Source organism: Artibeus jamaicensis, unplaced genomic scaffold (genome assembly GCF_021234435.1).
Source record: "Artibeus jamaicensis isolate MK-2021 breed Jamaican fruit bat unplaced genomic scaffold, CSHL_Jam_final scaffold_1689, whole genome shotgun sequence".
Lineage (NCBI taxonomy): Eukaryota > Metazoa > Chordata > Mammalia > Chiroptera > Phyllostomidae > Artibeus > Artibeus jamaicensis.
The window spans coordinates 5161727-5179028 of NW_026522029.1; the positions used below are offsets into that span (position 1 = coordinate 5161727).

Here is a 17302-nt window from a genome sequence, read left to right on the forward strand (position 1 = left end):
CTCCCACTCTTTCTCCTTCCCTTCCCCTCTCTCTAAAAATAAATAAATAAAATATTAAAAAAAAATCAGATTAAAAAATAGGCAAAGAACTTGAATAGACTTCATTTTTCTCCAAAAACATATGTGAATGGCCAATAGGCATGAAAAGATGCTCAGCATTATTAATCATGGGGAAACGCAAATCAAAACCACAGTGAAAGACCATCTCACACCTGTTAGAATGGGTACCATCAAACAAGAGACGAGTGTTGGTGAGGCTGTGGATGCAAGTGTAAATTAAATGCTACAGCCACTATGGAAAACAACGTGCAAGCTCCTCAAACATTTAAAAACAGAACTACCAGATGACCCAGAAATTCCACTTGCAGGTATACACCCAAAGGAAGTGAAATCATTGTCTCAAAAGAGACACCTGGCCTGTGCCCTGTGTTCACTGCGTCATTTGCAATAGCCAACACATAAAAAACCTGAGTGTCCATTGGCAGATGAATGGGTAAAGAAAAGTTATGTATATGAATATTATTTATCCATTAAAAAATAGGAAATCTCGCCTTCTGCAATAGCATGGATGGACCTCGAAGGCATCATGCTAAGTGAAGTAAGTCAGAGAAAGACAATTCTACATGTCCTCACTTAACATGTGGCACCTAAACAACCCGAACCACAGAAATACAGAGTAGAATGGTGATTGCCGAGGGGTGGGGGTGGGGGTGGGGGGCATGGGGAGGTGCTGGTCAGAGGGCACCCACTTCCGGCTGTAAGATGAGTAAGTTCTGGGGATCTTATGTATAGCAATGGCAACTACAATGGTAACAGTACTGTATTATATACTTTAAAACAAAATCCTCACCCAAAGACATGCTTAGAGAGGGGAAAGGAGGGAGAGAGGGGGTTTAAAGTCTCTCTCTTCTTAGAGAGAAACAGTGATGTGAGAGAGAAACACTGATGGTCGCCTCTCCTACGGGCCCCAGTCAGGGCCCGAACCCACGGCCTAGTCATGCGCCCTGACTGGGGTTCACACCAGCGACCTTTCAGTTCCAGGACGACGCTCCAACCAACACCGGCCAGCGCTGCATTATGTACTTAAAAGTTGTGGAGAGAGTAAACCTTAAATGAAATTAGCACAGAAAATGTATGCCAGAGGATGGAGGTGTTAAGTAATCTTAATGTGGTAATCATTTTGCAACACACGTGTTTCAAATCACCATGCTGCACACCTTAAACGTACATACAGGGTGGGGCAACAGCAATTCATATGGAAAATGGCTCCATAAAATTTGTATGGAAAATCATACAGTAGTTAATAGATAGAAGAATAAACTCTTTCATGTACTCACAACTGGAAACCTACTTTTGCCACACCCTGTATGTTATATATTAATAATATCTCAACAAGACTGAAACAAAAGAATATATATTGAATTACCAAAGGCTATTATAGCAGGTTTCTTTATCTAATCATTACCATTATTAAATTTATAAGTGTTCTACAAATTGAAAATATTAGTATTTATTGTTATTGGTTAAGCATTAATTACTACTGCTACTTGTAATAGTAATAATACCATTACTAAATTGATCAAAGATGCTGCCTAACCTTTTGAAAAAGTATCCATGTATTTGCATATATAGTAATATACTCTATAATCCATATATTTATTTCTGTATAAAAATCTTTTTTCAATTTTATTTTAAAATTTTGTTTTTTTAGTAACAATTGATATACAATATTATATGAGTTTCAGGTGTACAACATAGTGACTAGACATTTATATAACTTATGAAGTGATCACCCCTTAGAAGTCTAATATCCATCTGACATCACACATAGTTATTATAATATCATTGACTCTATTCCCTATTCTGTACTCCACATTCCCCCCCAGACTGTTTTTAGTACTGTCAATTTGTGCACCCTAATCCCATCCTCCTTTTCACCTTTATTTTTGTTCTCAGGTTTTGCAAATCGTTTTTCAAAGCCCAAAGGACCAAGGAACCCACCACCAAGTTGGAACATTTAACACAACTTTGGACTATAGTCTGCAAGTGCACACGCAAAGAAATATGACCAGAATATAGCTAGCTACAATCAGTACTCTACGTTCATAATGTCAACAGAGCAGACAGGGTAATGCGGTAACCACTCTGAAAAGAAAAGCAATACACAAATAAGTGCGAAGGTTCTACATTTACTCTTATTTATATATCGGGTTGGAAACGGCAGAAAAAGAGTTTAGCATTGGAGCTTATGATAAAGTTGGAAACTGCAGCTTGAATGCTGCAGGAGAAACAGTTTGGATATGGACTTTTCACCGTTGGAAGTTCTTTTTAGTTGACTTCTACGTAAATGTAAACTTTAAAAGATTTGTAAGAATTGGATCTCAGTTACATGTCTACATTGCCAGAATTTCCTGTAAAAGTTTTTTTAAAATCTCATCTTGTGGTTGCAGTAAAAAACTACTGCTGGTGACAATTCCCTGGGAGTTATTTTTGCCTAAATGGAGTTTACCTTGTACATCTTCCCAAATGTTTTGGGAAATCGGAGTTGTAGGAAAAGAAGTTATATTTAAGAGAATAAAATAATGTAAATAATGACTGTGATCACTTTTATTTGTATTTATAAACTAACAAGATGTTCAGTGACATTCCTGATACATTTTAATCGGTTATTCAATGACCAAATCTAGAAGAATAATCAACAAATTAGTTATCTTTTGGTAGCATTTTATTCATTTAAAAAGTTCTGTATAAACATGTACAATTTATATCCAACCCATCAGAGGCACTATTAGTTTAACTTTTTTCTGTATGAATATGGATTTGACATTTTAGGAATATCTCATCTTTCCAATATAATTTTATGTAACAAAATAAGTTAGTGGGTAATTATTACAAAGGATTCTCCAAAATGATGTGGCTAATTTTTAATTTCAAAGTCCAATTTTCAGATGCATGAAATACTTAAAGAGCATTCGTTTTCCAGTATTTTTCATTGGGAAGCCAAATTAAGGCGTAAATTGGATGTAATATTACACCTGTTTATTGTAGCACACAACAGGTGCTCAATAAACTTGGTTTTAAACTAACATTACTGTCGTGTTCAATTAGCTGAATACGTCTCCAAACACGACTGGTATCAAACCACAGTAATTTTATCTGTGTGCCTCATCGTAATCAATCATCTCCAAATAGCTTTATCGAGGACCAACATATATTAAAAGAGTCTTAGGTAAAACCTAAAGTGACGATGAAATTGTCACTAAATTTCTGAACGGAAGCGTTGGTGAACAGTGACGATTTGGGGCGTGTCCTCTGGTAGGCACACTTCTCCAATTAAGCACCCGTAAGCAGTACTTACGATTCGACAAACGTCTAAAAAAATTAGAATACGTTTCCCCATCCAGAATTTTTCCCTAACTGTAGGCATGTGTTCAAAATAATGCTAGACTCCACCTTCCCAGGCACTGGATGGCAAGGTGGGGCGGCGCTCCCCAGGCTCCCAGAAGGTTCTTGCACCTGCCTTGCTAGCCGTGGAGCTGTAACCATGGCAACGGCCGCCAGAAGGGTCAAAACGTTTCTGAATTGCAGCCCCATTCGATTTTAAAGCAAAGCCTCTCTCATTTTACATATTACTAAGTCCCCCCTTTCCTCTCGGCCTCATCACTGGTTCAAGGATAAAAGGCCGGAGATTCTTTTACCTCACAAAGGTTAAAAGCGGAATACGAAATTTAAAAGTAACTATGGAGACCACCTACTCCGCGTAAAATGACGGAGGGACACAAGATGATAATGGGAACGCGCCGCCAGACTCTGAAAGCCATTAACATTGTTAGGGCCGTTAAGGCGGTTGGCGGTAACTCTCCGCCCAGGGGCGGTTGCGTCGCAGTCCGAAGCGTGACTCCGCGCACGCTCTCTTTCCGCTCCTCCGCCTCGGGAGCCGGAGTGGCGGCGGAGGTCTGGGGGAACTACAGCTCCCATGAGGCCCTGCGCGGACCAGAGTGCTTTACAATAGAGCTCCGGCGGTGAGGCCCGCGGAGAAGCGCTGGGAACGGCCACTTCCGGCATGTCCAGCTCAGGATCCAGAGCCGCCGAGAAGTGGAGGGTGGCGGAGAGACTTCAATGCCCAGCGGACCGTGCGCGGAAGGCGCTTGCGCGATACGCGGACGGGGGGGCGGTCGGGCCATTTAAATGTGTGTTTGTGGGTGAAATGGCTGCGCAGGTCGGAGCGGTGCGCGTAGTACGGGCGGTGGCGGCGCAGGAGGAACCGGACAAAGAGGGGAAGGAGAAGCCCCACGCCGGGGTCTCGCCGCGGGGAGTGAAGCGACAGCGCCGAGTGAGCAGTGGGGGGTCTCAAGAGAAGCGGGGGCGGCCGAGCCAGGATCCCCCTCTCGCTCCCCCTCACCGGCGACGTCGCAGCCGCCAACATCCCGGGCCGCTGCCGCCAACGACTGCAGCCCCTACCATCCCAGGCCCCGTTAAACCTCTGCTCCTGCCGCCTCCGCCGCCACCTTCGCTGGCCTCCGCCGGGCCCGCTGTCGCTGCCCCGCTTCCAGCCCCAGGCACCTCGGCCCTCTTCACCTTCTCGCCCCTGACGGTGAGCGCGGCTGGGCCCAAGCATAAGGGCCACAAGGAGCGGCACAAACACCACCACCACCGCGGTTCCGACGGTGACCCCAGCGCCTGCGTTCCGGGCGATCTAAAGCACAAGGACAAGCAGGAAAACGGCGACAGGACTGGAGGGGTGCCTCTGATCAAGGCCCCCAAGAGAGGTGAGAGCAGGCGAACTGCCCCGAGCTTGGGCTCTGGGTCTGAGTACAGATATCCCGCCCCTTTAGCACTGCAAGACGCCAAACCCCTGCCTAGCTCCTGCTGCTCTGCTCCCCTAAGCCCGCTGAGGTGGACTCGGGATTTCAAACCGCTGACACAGTCTGACCTACTTGAGGCTTCTCGCTCCCGGGCCGAGCTGTCAGTTTCTAAGCCCCTTACCAGGCCCCACCCGCTCCTCCTAGAGCTTTTACCAACGTTTGTGTTCAAATTCCGCAGGGTTTTCGCGCGGTGCGGTGCTTGGCGTGGGATTTGTAGGTGGGGTATTACAAACTGCCTTTCTAAAGTAAAGGCTTCTAGCTAAAACCCTTCCTTCCTGTTTTCCTTGATGGTTGCTTTAATATTTACTCTTCTCTGCTCCAAAATCTTCCCCGGTATGGTTTAGGGCTCTAATAAGTTTGGATTCTTAGCGAGGTTTCTCGACTCACTGATTGCCTTAGTTTCTGTAAGGTAAAACGTCAAACGCAGTTTGTCTTCGTTCTTTTTAATTTGGAGGTAAAAATAACTTTTAACTTTCATATTAGGTCTTAATTCTCAGGAAAGGGATGCGGAAAGTTTTTTTCTTCCCTTTGATCCTAGGAAATAGGGCAACCAGGCCCCTAAAAAGTGGGAAGCGTGCGTTAATTAGTAGATAGTAGAGGCGAGAATTCCAGTTGCATTTTATTTAGTCGTCACAACAAATTAGGATTTAATTCCAATAACCTCAGCTAAAGTCAAGACTATTTAACTCAGAAAATGTAGGACTATCTAATTGTGGATGCTAGGGAAATTAAGGTGGCCAAAATCGGTGTCTTTCTGTTTGCAAGTACCTGTAGCACTTGTTTATATTCTCTGTGGAAGAGGGGGAGGGTGCTGCATGAATTTGTATTATGTCGTGCGTTTGTGTTTTGTATATGCTTTTATGTAATGTTAGTTGTATCTCCTCAAGCAGATTTCAAGGTACTACTGTGTTTCTTATTACTGGGCCAGACATGTTAATGAATCAGCCTTTCAATCCAAAGTTTTTTGAGTCTTGGATTCCTTCTCATATTTGGTCTTAGATTAAGTCTGAGGCTGGTAATTTATTTTATTTATTTATTTATTTTTTGGGGGGGGTGCTACTTCCAAATGTTGCAGTTTATTGCAAATAATTGCCCAGTAGCATTTATTGAATTCGGGCAAGTCTTTCTCCCTTTCGTGGTATCCAAACCTTCAGGTATTCACATTCTCAGGATACCACCTTCGTGGTATCCAGACTTGTGCCAGGCTGCCCAGAGTGCCAGTTTCTGCCGTCAGTGTGCAATGATCTTGCTCTCTCTTGTTTTCACCTTTAGTTCTTACCTCCTCATTTTACGTGTGTGTTTATGTTTTAACCATTCAGAGCTAGAGGTAACGTTAGAGATCACCCAATTCCAGTCTGTGTAGTAAAAGGAAAGTAGGGCCCAAAGTAATTCCAAGTACAAATATTTCAAAAAATTTTAAATGATTCAAGCACCTAATAGGGCTTAGAACCCAGATCTCCTGAATCCCAGTTCCAGTTTCATGCCCCACCTGTGCAGTGTTGCTTTTTCTCTCTGCTCTTCATTTTCCCCACTCCTTTGCTTCCCTTTATTTGGGCATTGGGGTGGCAGTAGCCTGTCCCATCAGGAATTTCTGATGTAGCCCCCTTCTGTGGGGGGAGTGGCAATTTCATGTATAATGATTCCTAATGTGCTCCTCTGGACATTGTACAGGCCTCATGGGTTTTTTCCCCCCTAAAACAAATTAAAAAAACCCCTTTAACCCAGTGCTGCCCACAGAACTTTCTCCAGTGATGGAAGTGTTCTGTCTGTCTGTCCTGTCCAGGGCGGTAGCCGTTAGTCACGTGTGGCCCTTGAAACAAGTCTTGAAGACGGGAAATGTGGCTGGTATGACTGAGGAACTGAATTTGTTATTTAATTTCATTCTCATTAAATTATGATTGAATAGTTCCTTTTGGCTAGTGGCTACCACATTGGACGGTGTAGCCCAAAGCATCTGTAGTTTGCCATTACTACAAGTGGGTTAAGATCAGGTCATTTAAACTTATTTTAAAAATTGAGGTGTAATGGACATATAACATTATATTAGTTTCAGGTGTACAACATGGTGATTCAATATTTGTATCTATTTTGAAATGATCACAATGAGTCTAGTTTGAACGTTTTAATTTTTGAAGGAGAGAGTGCTGGATTATGCTTTCTGGGGGAAAACCGAATACCATAGCCTCGTGGGTACATGGCACGCACTGGCATTTTAAACGTTCTGAGAACCCTACAGAAAAAAACCTGGTTTAACCTTGTTTAATCCAGGCTTTTACACACACTTTGCATACCTTTTATTTTTTTGCTGAGCATCTTTATACTTACTACCGTGGGGTGCCGGAGGCAGGCCTCTGGAGTCCACATGAGTTTAAGTCTTGGCTCTACCGCTTACTGTGTGACCATTGACAAACTGCTTCAACCTCCCTCTGCTTCACATTCCTGTTTGTAGAATAGGATTGAGGTGTTTCTCTCCTTAGGTCCAGCTTTAAATGGGGCAGTATGTGGGAAGCATTGAAAACAGTGTCTGGCTGATATGAGGCCCTGTTAAGACTGTTGTTGTTTTATCGTGCTTCGTACTTGAAAAAGCTCTAAGATTAGTAAAGAGAGTGGCTAGATCCTTGTTATTTACAGAGCGCTGTTTTCCCTTCCCTTCAGATTTTAGAAACTACTTTAACTTTTTGTTTTGAGGTAATAAAATATTCACAGGAAATTGCAAAAATAGTATAGATAAGGTTTCTCCCCCCGCAAAGGTTACATCTTACATAACTGTTGTATAATGTCAGTACCAGGAAATTGACATTGGTGTGTGTGCACGTGCTGCTGTGCCGTTTCATCACCTGTAGATTAATAGAACTGCAATCAAGATTCACCACTGTTGCGACACCATGGAGATGCCCCTAATGCTATCCATGTGTATAGTCTTAGGACTCCCTGTGGCTCCTCACCTTCCCTAACCCCTAGCAACCACTAATCTGTTCTCCAGCAACCACCAAGTTAGCTCTATAGTTTCAAGATTTTGAGATTGTTATGTAAATGGAATAATACCATGTGTCATTTTTCTGAGTTTTTTTTTCTCAATTAAGCATGATGTTCTTGAAATCCATTCAAGTTACTGTATGTATCAGTAGCTCACTCCTTTTCATTATTGAATAGTATGCTATGGTATGGATATACCACAGTTTGACCATTTACTTACTAAAGGACTTAGTAAATTTTTGTTTCTGGTTTAGCTTTTGTGAGTAAAGCTTCTATGAACATTTCAAGTTCAGGTCTTTGTGTGGATGTAATTGCATTCCCAGAGAATGTGTTTGCTAAGTCATATGGTAAGTGCATGTTTAGTCATTGATTTTTATTTTTTAAATACACTGCCAAACTCTTTTCTAGACAATTTGTACCATTTTACAGTCCCGCCAGCAATGTGTGGGAGATGCACCTCCTCCACATCTTTGCCAGTATCTGATATTATTAACTTTTTATTTTATCTGTTTTGGTAGATGTACAGTGATACCTCATCATGACTTAAGTTGCATTTTCCCAATGGCTAGTGATATTTAACATCTGTTCATGTTATCATTTGCTGTTCATATATCCTCATCATTAAAATGTCTATATCTTTTGCCGATTTTCTTTTTTTCCCTTTTTTATTGAATTTATTGGGGCGACACTGGTGAACAAAACTATGCAGGTTTCCGGTGCACAATTCCACAGCCCATGCTCTGTACACTGTGCTGTGTGTTCACCACCCCAAGTCAGGTCTCCTTCCATCACCACTTACCCCTCCTATACCCTCCTCCCCACCCCCACCCCCCACTGCCCCCTTCCCTCTGGTTTTCTGCCCATTTTCTAATTGAATTTTTTAACTAAGAGAAAGTTTGAGAATTCTGTATATTACAGATAAGGTCCTTTGTCAGATATGTGGTTTGCAAATATTTTCTCCCACTTGGTTGTTTGTCTTTCCATCCTCTTAACAGGTTCTTTCACAGAGCAAGTTCTAGATTTCCTTGAAGTTCAATTTATTGTTTTTTTTTTTCTTTCATGAATATGCTTTTGGTGTCATGTCTGTGGTCTCAAGACCTAAGTCCCAAGAATTTTCTCCTTTTATTTCTTCCTGAAAGTTTTATAATTTTAACTTTTACATTTGAATTTGTGACCCATGGGAGTTAATTTTGTATAAGATGTGAGGTTTAGGTCAGAGTTCCTTTTTTTTCTTTTGTTTGCCTATGTATAGCCAATTGCTCCAGTCCTTGTTGAAAGGACTATTTTTCCATTGAATTTCTTTTACACCTTTGTCAAAAATCAGTTCCATTGCCCATTTTTGTATGACCTGCGAGCTAAGAATGTTTTTATATTTTAAATGGTTGAAAATCCATGACATGTGAAAAATCACATGAGGTTCCGATTCAGTGCCCAGAGGTAAAGTGTTGACGGAACGCCAACGCCGCAGCTCCACTCGTTCAGGTGGACCGTCCGCGGCAGGTTTTGTGCTGCGGCCGCAGCAGAGCAGAGCCAGAGCCGTTGAGACAGGTCAGGGGACCTGCCGCGCTTCCTCTCTGGCTCTTGGTAGAAAGAGTTTGCTGAGCCCTGAGGCCGCTCCTTTGGCCAAGAGCCGTGTTCCTGCACACCAGTTCTCAATCCAAACTCACACAGTTTAGCCACAGATTTCGGATTCCAGACATTTGGAGTTGCTCATAAGTAGTTGAAACAGAAGTTTAATCTCTAAATGCTAAGGTAAACTTGCTTTATCTGTACAATGGTATGTAAAATGATTTTGAAGAGGTAAAGTAACATGCGTAAACTTTTCTAGTTATAAAATGATAGAACTGAATCTAGGAGATGATAAATATTAAGAGATATTCAAACCTTTTTTTATTTCTCCTAAGCAGCAGGCTTGAGTCTTAAACCAATAGTTACCTGTGTCTTTTGAAATTTTAATATTTTTTCTCCCTACTGCTCATTAAAAGCATAAAACAAACAAACCTCCATTCAAAACCCATCAAAGGAAGAAATGCTTCTCTTTAATTATTCTTGGTTAAATTTATGATTTTAGTAACGTTTTTTAAAAGAGAAAAGGGGTGAGTCAACTCCCGTAGCTCTCTTCCCCAGTATCATTAAACGGCAGGGTTGCTTTTATGTGCTCCCTGCGAGTCAGCCTTCCGTTCACTCACTTCCGTCTCTGACCAGTTGTCCAGCTGCCCAGCTGCCAGACTACTAATTGAAATTTTCTGTGATGTCAAAAAGCTGTCGGCAGGAATTTTAAATCCTGAAATACTTGTTTTGGCATGGGAGTGGGGGATTACTTTGGGATTATAGAGAGAACTGAAATAAACAGATAATCTCATTTATCAGAGCAACAATTTCAGGAGCTGATGCTTTTTCTTTCCCAGAGAGGCAAAGAAGCCTTGGAGGCCACGAAGATTTTTGTGTACTGTAATGCCACCTTTGTGATCTTGCAGAATTATCATGCAGTGGACACTCAGTACAATATTCGTTGAGTAAAGTAATGCTCCCTTTATTAGACGTTCTTCCAAGATGCCTCAAGTCCACTACTTGTAATTAGATCACTTAGTTGACTGTCCCATGGAGTGTCCCAGAGAGGAGTGTGTAGAAAAGGCAGACAGAGCATGGAGTGGAGTGTTTTAGAAGAGTTTGAGTTTTGGAGTCAGACAAATGAGACGTTTGAATCTCGGTTGTCACTTACTGGCTTTTTGAGACCTAATAGAAATAGAATAGTGTGTTTCAAGCTGTTTTCTTCTCTGTAAAAGGGATTTATACATCTGTTTTACTGGTGTGAGGGTTAGAATGAGATAACATGATTACTAACAGACAGTTGGTAAATAATAGTTTTTTCTCTTCTTTCAGAGATTTATTTTCCCTTTTATGCGTTTCTCTTATGGTACAATACATTGAACTCTAGGTTGGTAATTTCTAGCTCTAGTTTTGATATCTCAGAGTTATTGCCAATTATTTCAAGGAATATTATAAAATATTATGAAAATGATAATAGAGATGGTGAGGGATTATGGTTGGATACTGTTATATGAGGCCTTATGTTGTCTCTCAGTCCTTACAGAAACTCTGAGGTATAGATTAGTATTAATCACGTCGTCGTGAGATAAGAAAATTGAAGTGTAGAGAGATTTATGAGCTTGCCCAGAGACGTTGGTAAGCTTTGGAGCTGGGACATTAACCCAGGTCTTTCTAACTATAAAGCACCTGTTCTTAAAGAGCACACACTCTACTGTCTCTGCAGTTCAACTGTTTTGGACCACTAATAGTGGTTACCCATGTACCAAGTATTTGTTATGTTCTAGGACTATTCTGAGTACTTTAATATGCTTTGTTTATTTTGCACACTGATTTTGTGAGAAAGGACTGTTATCCCCCCCCTCCCCCTTTACCAGTGAGAAACACAGTACAAAGAATCAGCCTGATAAAGGTTATACAGCTCGGACAGGGATTCAGATCCAGCCAGCCGCTCTCAGACCCTATAACAGAGTGGGGCGGGAGGGGGCCGGGACGGGGGGCAGTGTTGGAAACAGGCAGTGATGTGCTCAGATCATGACCTTCAACATGAGCAGTTTTTACTGTTTTTAGTCAGGTTTTAAATATGGAACTGGAAGAGCTTAATAAAACCAAAAAGAATTTGTTTTCAGAAAACAACTTTAGTCTCTTTCCTTATTATGATTAATAAAATATAAAAGTTGTTATTGTTTTTGCTCATCCATGATTTTTAGGAATGAAGATATTACATTTTTTTCAGTTCTAAGCTATAATTCAAGCCTAAGAATGGTGTTATGATTCATGTTTTATAATGTGGAGGGCTTACTTATTTATTTTTGCATTCATGGAAATGGAATAGTGATGTTAAATAAATTATGCTATATGATAGTTGATAATAATGATATTATAACATGATTTTTTAAATAGATTTTATTTATTTATTTTAGAGGGAAGGGAAGGGAGGGAGGGAGAAAGAGAGGGAAAGAAATATCAGTGTTTGGTTGCCTCTTGCACACCCCTTCCTGGGGACTTGACCTGCAACCCAGGCACGTGCCCTGACTGGGAATTGAACTGGTGACTCATTAGTTCACAGGCCAGCACTCAAGGACAGCCAGTAATTTGCCTCTTAGATGAATGTTTGTGTCTTCTCCTGTAGAATTACATACTTTTCTTTATAATTAATCTCACAGTTTGATGTGTGAAAGAAAGCTTTCCAAAATCACAGGCAGTGTAGCTTGGCTTTTTTTCCGTAAATGAACTCTTGTCAGTAAATTTTAGCTTTTTTTAAAGTTCTATCACAGTCCCCCCCCCAAATTGACATTTTAATTTTTAAATTTATTGTTATTCAAGTGTAGTTGGTCTGAATACTTTCTATGTTGGAATGCTAACACCCTCCACTGGAAGGGAATTGTTCTTTAGACAGTGACTTTTTAAAAAATTGAGTATGATTGATATTTAATAACATTAAGTTTAAGGTGTACAACATACTGGTTTGAATAATTTGTATTGCAGAGACATTGACTTTTAAATAAAGTTTTTAAATTCAAGGCAAGATAGCCTCGATATTCTCATTAAGCAGTGATGTATAACTTTGTGTAATAACTTTTAACAGCTTTGTATATGTATGCCATTCTCAATTAGTTACCACCATAATAATTCAAAAATAATACATGTTTATTCAAACAAATTCATTAGCTAGGGTGACAGAATTTGTCTCAGATTTCTCTGTGAACAGAAGTGAACTTGCTATATCTCAGCCCTAGATAAGAATCAGAATTTGAAGAACAGGGTTAGTGAGTAGATAGATCAAAATGTATTTCATGTTTTAAACTTTTATCATGTTGAAGTATGAGATTACAATCAATTTAAGGTCTTTTTCATTTCCTTATATGGTGGTTTTTCTCTTTTTTTTTGAGATGGACCATGCTGGATTAATTGAACGGTTCTTAGGAGTATTGGAATAAAACCCACAGAGACTTGGCCATGTTAGAAATATCATTGGTAAGCTGGCAGTAATCACAGAAATGTGTTACAATCGAGGCAGCTCCTTGGGTGTTCATTTCAGTGGCAGTTCTGGGTTCCAATTCATCTTCTGCAAATTCATCTTCTGCGTACCAGTTACCTCCTCTGAAGCTTAAAGTAACAGAATCTATTCAGAGATATTTTCTTTTTCTTTTCCTGTGAAATTGCTAAAATATTTAGCAGAGGATAATTAGATGATTTTTTTTAAATTGGATTAACCTTTATGTTTAATGGCATTAACGTTTAGTTATTTGACTGAATTGCCTGAATTATTGATTTGATGTATGAGAAAAATATTTAGATTAATTTTATTTGGTGAGAAATTGATTGTGACTAAGTGTTGTAATGAATTCTCAAAGATTTAGTTGTATGTAGAATAAAAGTTTGCTTTTTCTCTTGACAATGTAAGTGATCCGACGACATGTATGTTTTGGCCAGTGATCTCAGTTTAATTCCAAGCGATGTTTGCAGGCGGTTTCCTTTTTGTTTAAAAGCAAGCACTAAGCAGAATGGAAAATATTTGGTATCTGTACACTTTAAAGTCTTTGATTTGCACTTTTAAATTTTTTCTTTAGAGGGGCTTTATAACCTGTAATATCTGGTGATCAGAATGATTTTGCATAGAGCACTGCAACTATCATGTATTTACATATTATATACCAAGTACATTTTTTTACTGTAAAATTTATTGAATGTGTTCTTCCCAGGTGTAGTAATAGGATTAGTTGGGATTAAGACAGGATTAGTACCTGTTTTAGCCCTGAATTAATTGAATTGTGCCAGAAATACTATTGTTGGGTGAGTAAATTCTATGTAATTAATACCTCACTGTGCTTGAAGGATGGTCAGGACTATACCTGATATTTAATCCTAAAGAAATCTTGCTAGGTATATTTGCCAACTAGGAAATAAAAGATGCACCCTAATTTGGGTTTGTCAAACTACGATAACCCCTTAAAATTAAAAAATAAAAATTAAAAAAAAGATTGTATTTATTTATTTTGAGAAAGAGGGGAAGGGAGGGAGAGAATCATCAGTGTGTGGTTGCCTCTCACACACCCCCAACAGGGGACCTGGCCCACAACCCAGGCATGTGCCCTGACCAGTAATCGAGCCGGCGACCCTTTAGTTCTCAGGCCAGCACTCCATTAAGTGCTGTATAATCCACTAAGCCACACCAGCCAAAGCTAAAAATAAAAGTTTTAATTATAAATAATGTTTTTTAAAAATATTTTATTTATTTTCAGAGAGAGGGGAAGGGAAGGAGAGAGGGAGAGAAATATCAATGTATGGTTGCCTCTCATGTGTCCCCCACTGGGAACTGGCCTGCAACCCAGGCGTGTGCCTTGACTGGGAATCGAACCACAGTCCTTTGCTTCACAGGCCCATGCTCAGTCCACCGAGCTACACCAGCCAGGGCTGTTTTTATAGTAAATTAGAAAATATAGATAAGGAGAAAAAGAAAGCTAGGCATTTATAATCTTACTAGCCTAGGTAACTACCATAATACTTTGATATATATTTTTCCAGATAATTTTTTGTGTTGTATATATACAAAATATATATAGGTAAGTTAGACTTTTTTCCCCTCTTTAGGTACTTTGCTTCTCCCTGGAATAATTTTCTCTCTCAAAAAGATGCTTGTTTTGTCTTATTATTTAGGACTCAGTGTAAATGTCAGCTCACAAAGAGAGCTTCCCCAGCATTCAGTAACCTACTGATAACTTTCTCTTTCTTGTACAACTAGACCGTAAAGTCTGAGAAGTAGGGATCATGTCTGTCTTAGTTAATACTGTATTCCTAGTGCCCAGAAGTGTCCTTGGTAGATAGTAGTTACTAAATAAAAGTTTGAATGAATGAGTGTTTAATATTATAAAAATAGGATAAGATTATATGTGTGTTAGATACTCTGGAAAGAAAGGTAAGATATCTATGTCTATATATTTGTCTATACACATATGTATATATGACTTTGGATTGCTTACAGTCTAGAGCAAAGGTAGAAGATCTAATAAATAGTACCACTGAATGTAGTTAAGTTAAGCTGTGATGGAGAGTAATAGTAATAAGGAAGCACATAGTAGGAATAGCAATCCAAATGGGTGGAGAGTTAGGAAGAGAAGGCTTTCTGCAGGAGTAACAATGTAAGCATTTTGTAACCATGTAATTTGTCAGTTCTTATCATCTGTAATATACTTTATTAGTGGTCGAGTAGTATTTTATCATATGTAAGTATCAGAGTTTAATTAATATCCTATTATTAGACATGTAGGAAATTCCCTAAATAACTGTCATGGCTATTTTTATGTACCTTCAGGTATTTCCTTAGGTAATTTTTACTTGGGAGTGGAATTTTGGGGTCTGAGAGTGACAAATATTTTCAAATCTTTTGGTACATATTTATTTTAGAGGGTACCAAATTGCCCTTCATGAAAGTCATACCAGTTTATACTGCAGCAACAGTACCTGAGAATGCCAATTTTTTTTGTGGCCAATTTGGTAGGCAAAATGGTGTCTCACAGCTCAATTTCCCTTTGTTTGATTCACCTGTGTGTATTATAATACCATGTAGACTGATGAGCAAGATATGATGAGCTTTAATGTAGACTTTACAGTGGTTACTGAACAGATATATCATTCTTTATGGCATCTGTGAAATCAATTGCTCCTATATTTCCTTGAGTTTTTTGATTGCCGGTCATACTAAGTTATATCTGACCTTTGCCTTATCTACTCTTTAGCATAATCTCCAGGTCAGAATATTATTGTACTTTAAGCTTTTTTTCCTCATTCATTTTATAAACATGTAATGGGAAATGCATAGCAACTGACAGTAGGTGTTTTAATTTGAGATCAAGTACCTTAAGAAGCTTGTATGTTGACACTGGACCTAGTAACTAACTTCTTTTTAATTATTGTGGCCAGAAACATCAGATGAAAATGGTAAAACCCAGAGAGCCGATGATTTTGTCTTGAAGAAAATAAAGAAGAAAAAGAAAAAGAAACACCGAGAAGATATGCGAGGAAGACGCCTTAAAATGTACAATAAGGAAGTGCAGACTGTCTGTGCTGGCCTGACGCGCATCAGTAAGGAAATCCTCACCCAAGGGCAAGTAAATAGCACTCCGGGAGTCAATAAGGAGTCCTTCAGGTATCTGAAAGATGAACAGCTGTGCCGACTAAACTTGGGCATGCAAGAGTATCGGGTGCCCCAGGGAGTGCAAACCCCTTTTATGACTCACCAGGAGCATTCTATTCGCAGAAATTTCTTAAAAACAGGTACTAAATTTAGCAACTTTATTCATGAGGAACACCAGTCCAACGGCGGTGCGCTCGTCCTTCATGCTTACATGGATGAACTCTCATTTTTGTCTCCAATGGAGATGGAGAGATTTTCTGAGGAGTTTCTTGCTTTGACATTCAGTGAAAATGAGAAAAATGCTGCTTACTATGCTTTAGCAATAGTGCATGGAGCGGCTGCTTATCTCCCAGACTTCTTGGACTATTTTGCTTTTAATTTCCCCAACACTCCAGTGAAAATGGAAATTCTGGGCAAGAAAGATATCGAAACAACCACCATTTCAAATTTTCACACTCAGGTAAGGTGAAATCATTGTTAAAATTATTTAGTAAGTCCAGTTGGGGTATCTCAACGGTACTAACCTCATTCTGTCGCATAGCACATACCAGCATACTTTCGATAACAGTTCATTCTGGTAAATGTGGTTCAAATTGCTTATTTCTCGAACTGAAAAACCTTGATTGCTGAATTGGGATGAGGCTTATTACTTGCTTGGTCTAAGAAACGCTCTATACATGTTATACATGATTATAGGTCTTTATGGAAAACCAGCTTGAAAATGAATCCATTCTTTCACGGGTCTGGTAACATTAGTATGGAAGGTGTGATTTAGATCTGGTAGCCTCAAGGTAACGTCAGTAAACTTGACCTTTTGTGTCTTGATAAAACACATGAGGGCAATGGCCTATTTGTTTGCCAGGTTTTTGCTGTTTTTTCCCCCCAGTAACTTGTTGGCAGTCTACCCCAGAAACATACCTCCTTTACGTGACTTGGAAGCGTCACTAGGAAGACCGCTGTAGCCGCTGCTCCTGGCCTGCGCACTGTCGCAGGCAAGGACGTTTTCCGAAGCCTTGCTTGGGCAGCTCGGCTGAAGTCAGCAGGGAAACCTCTCCTTCCTAGCCAGTGGTCTTTAACCGGACGTTTTTCTTTCAGTGAAGTTATTTTAGGGCATAAAATGAAGTTGATAATATGTCCTAGTTTTTTTTTCTTGCTTGTTTTTGTCATAAGGATTATAAACATGAATGGCCAGCTGTAAGTTTGTGTGATCAGTATAAATTCTACACAAGTTTAGTGGAAAACGTTGTACTCTGTAGAGGCCTATGATTGATTACAT

General features: G+C 39.8%; 2 protein-coding genes across 3 annotated transcripts in view; both read left to right on the forward strand.

Moving 5' to 3' along the window:
* Window positions 1–2595, forward strand: part of PTPN22 (protein tyrosine phosphatase non-receptor type 22) — a 48938-nt gene extending 46343 nt beyond the window's left edge. For both annotated transcript variants that reach the window (XM_037152462.2, XM_037152464.2), the window contains one exon: window positions 1957–2595. In XM_037152462.2, the coding sequence (XP_037008357.2) occupies window positions 1957–2021 (65 nt within the window). In that variant the 3' untranslated portion in view covers window positions 2022–2595. The remainder of the gene's footprint in view (window positions 1–1956) is intronic.
* A 1439-nt stretch (window positions 2596–4034) lies between these two features.
* The window catches only part of RSBN1 (round spermatid basic protein 1), a 39007-nt gene continuing 25739 nt past the window's right edge, over window positions 4035–17302 (forward strand). The window contains exons 1-2 of the mRNA XM_037152416.2: window positions 4035–4769; window positions 15813–16486. Of these exons, the coding sequence (XP_037008311.2) occupies window positions 4064–4769; window positions 15813–16486 (1380 nt within the window). The 5' untranslated portion in view covers window positions 4035–4063. The remainder of the gene's footprint in view (window positions 4770–15812; window positions 16487–17302) is intronic.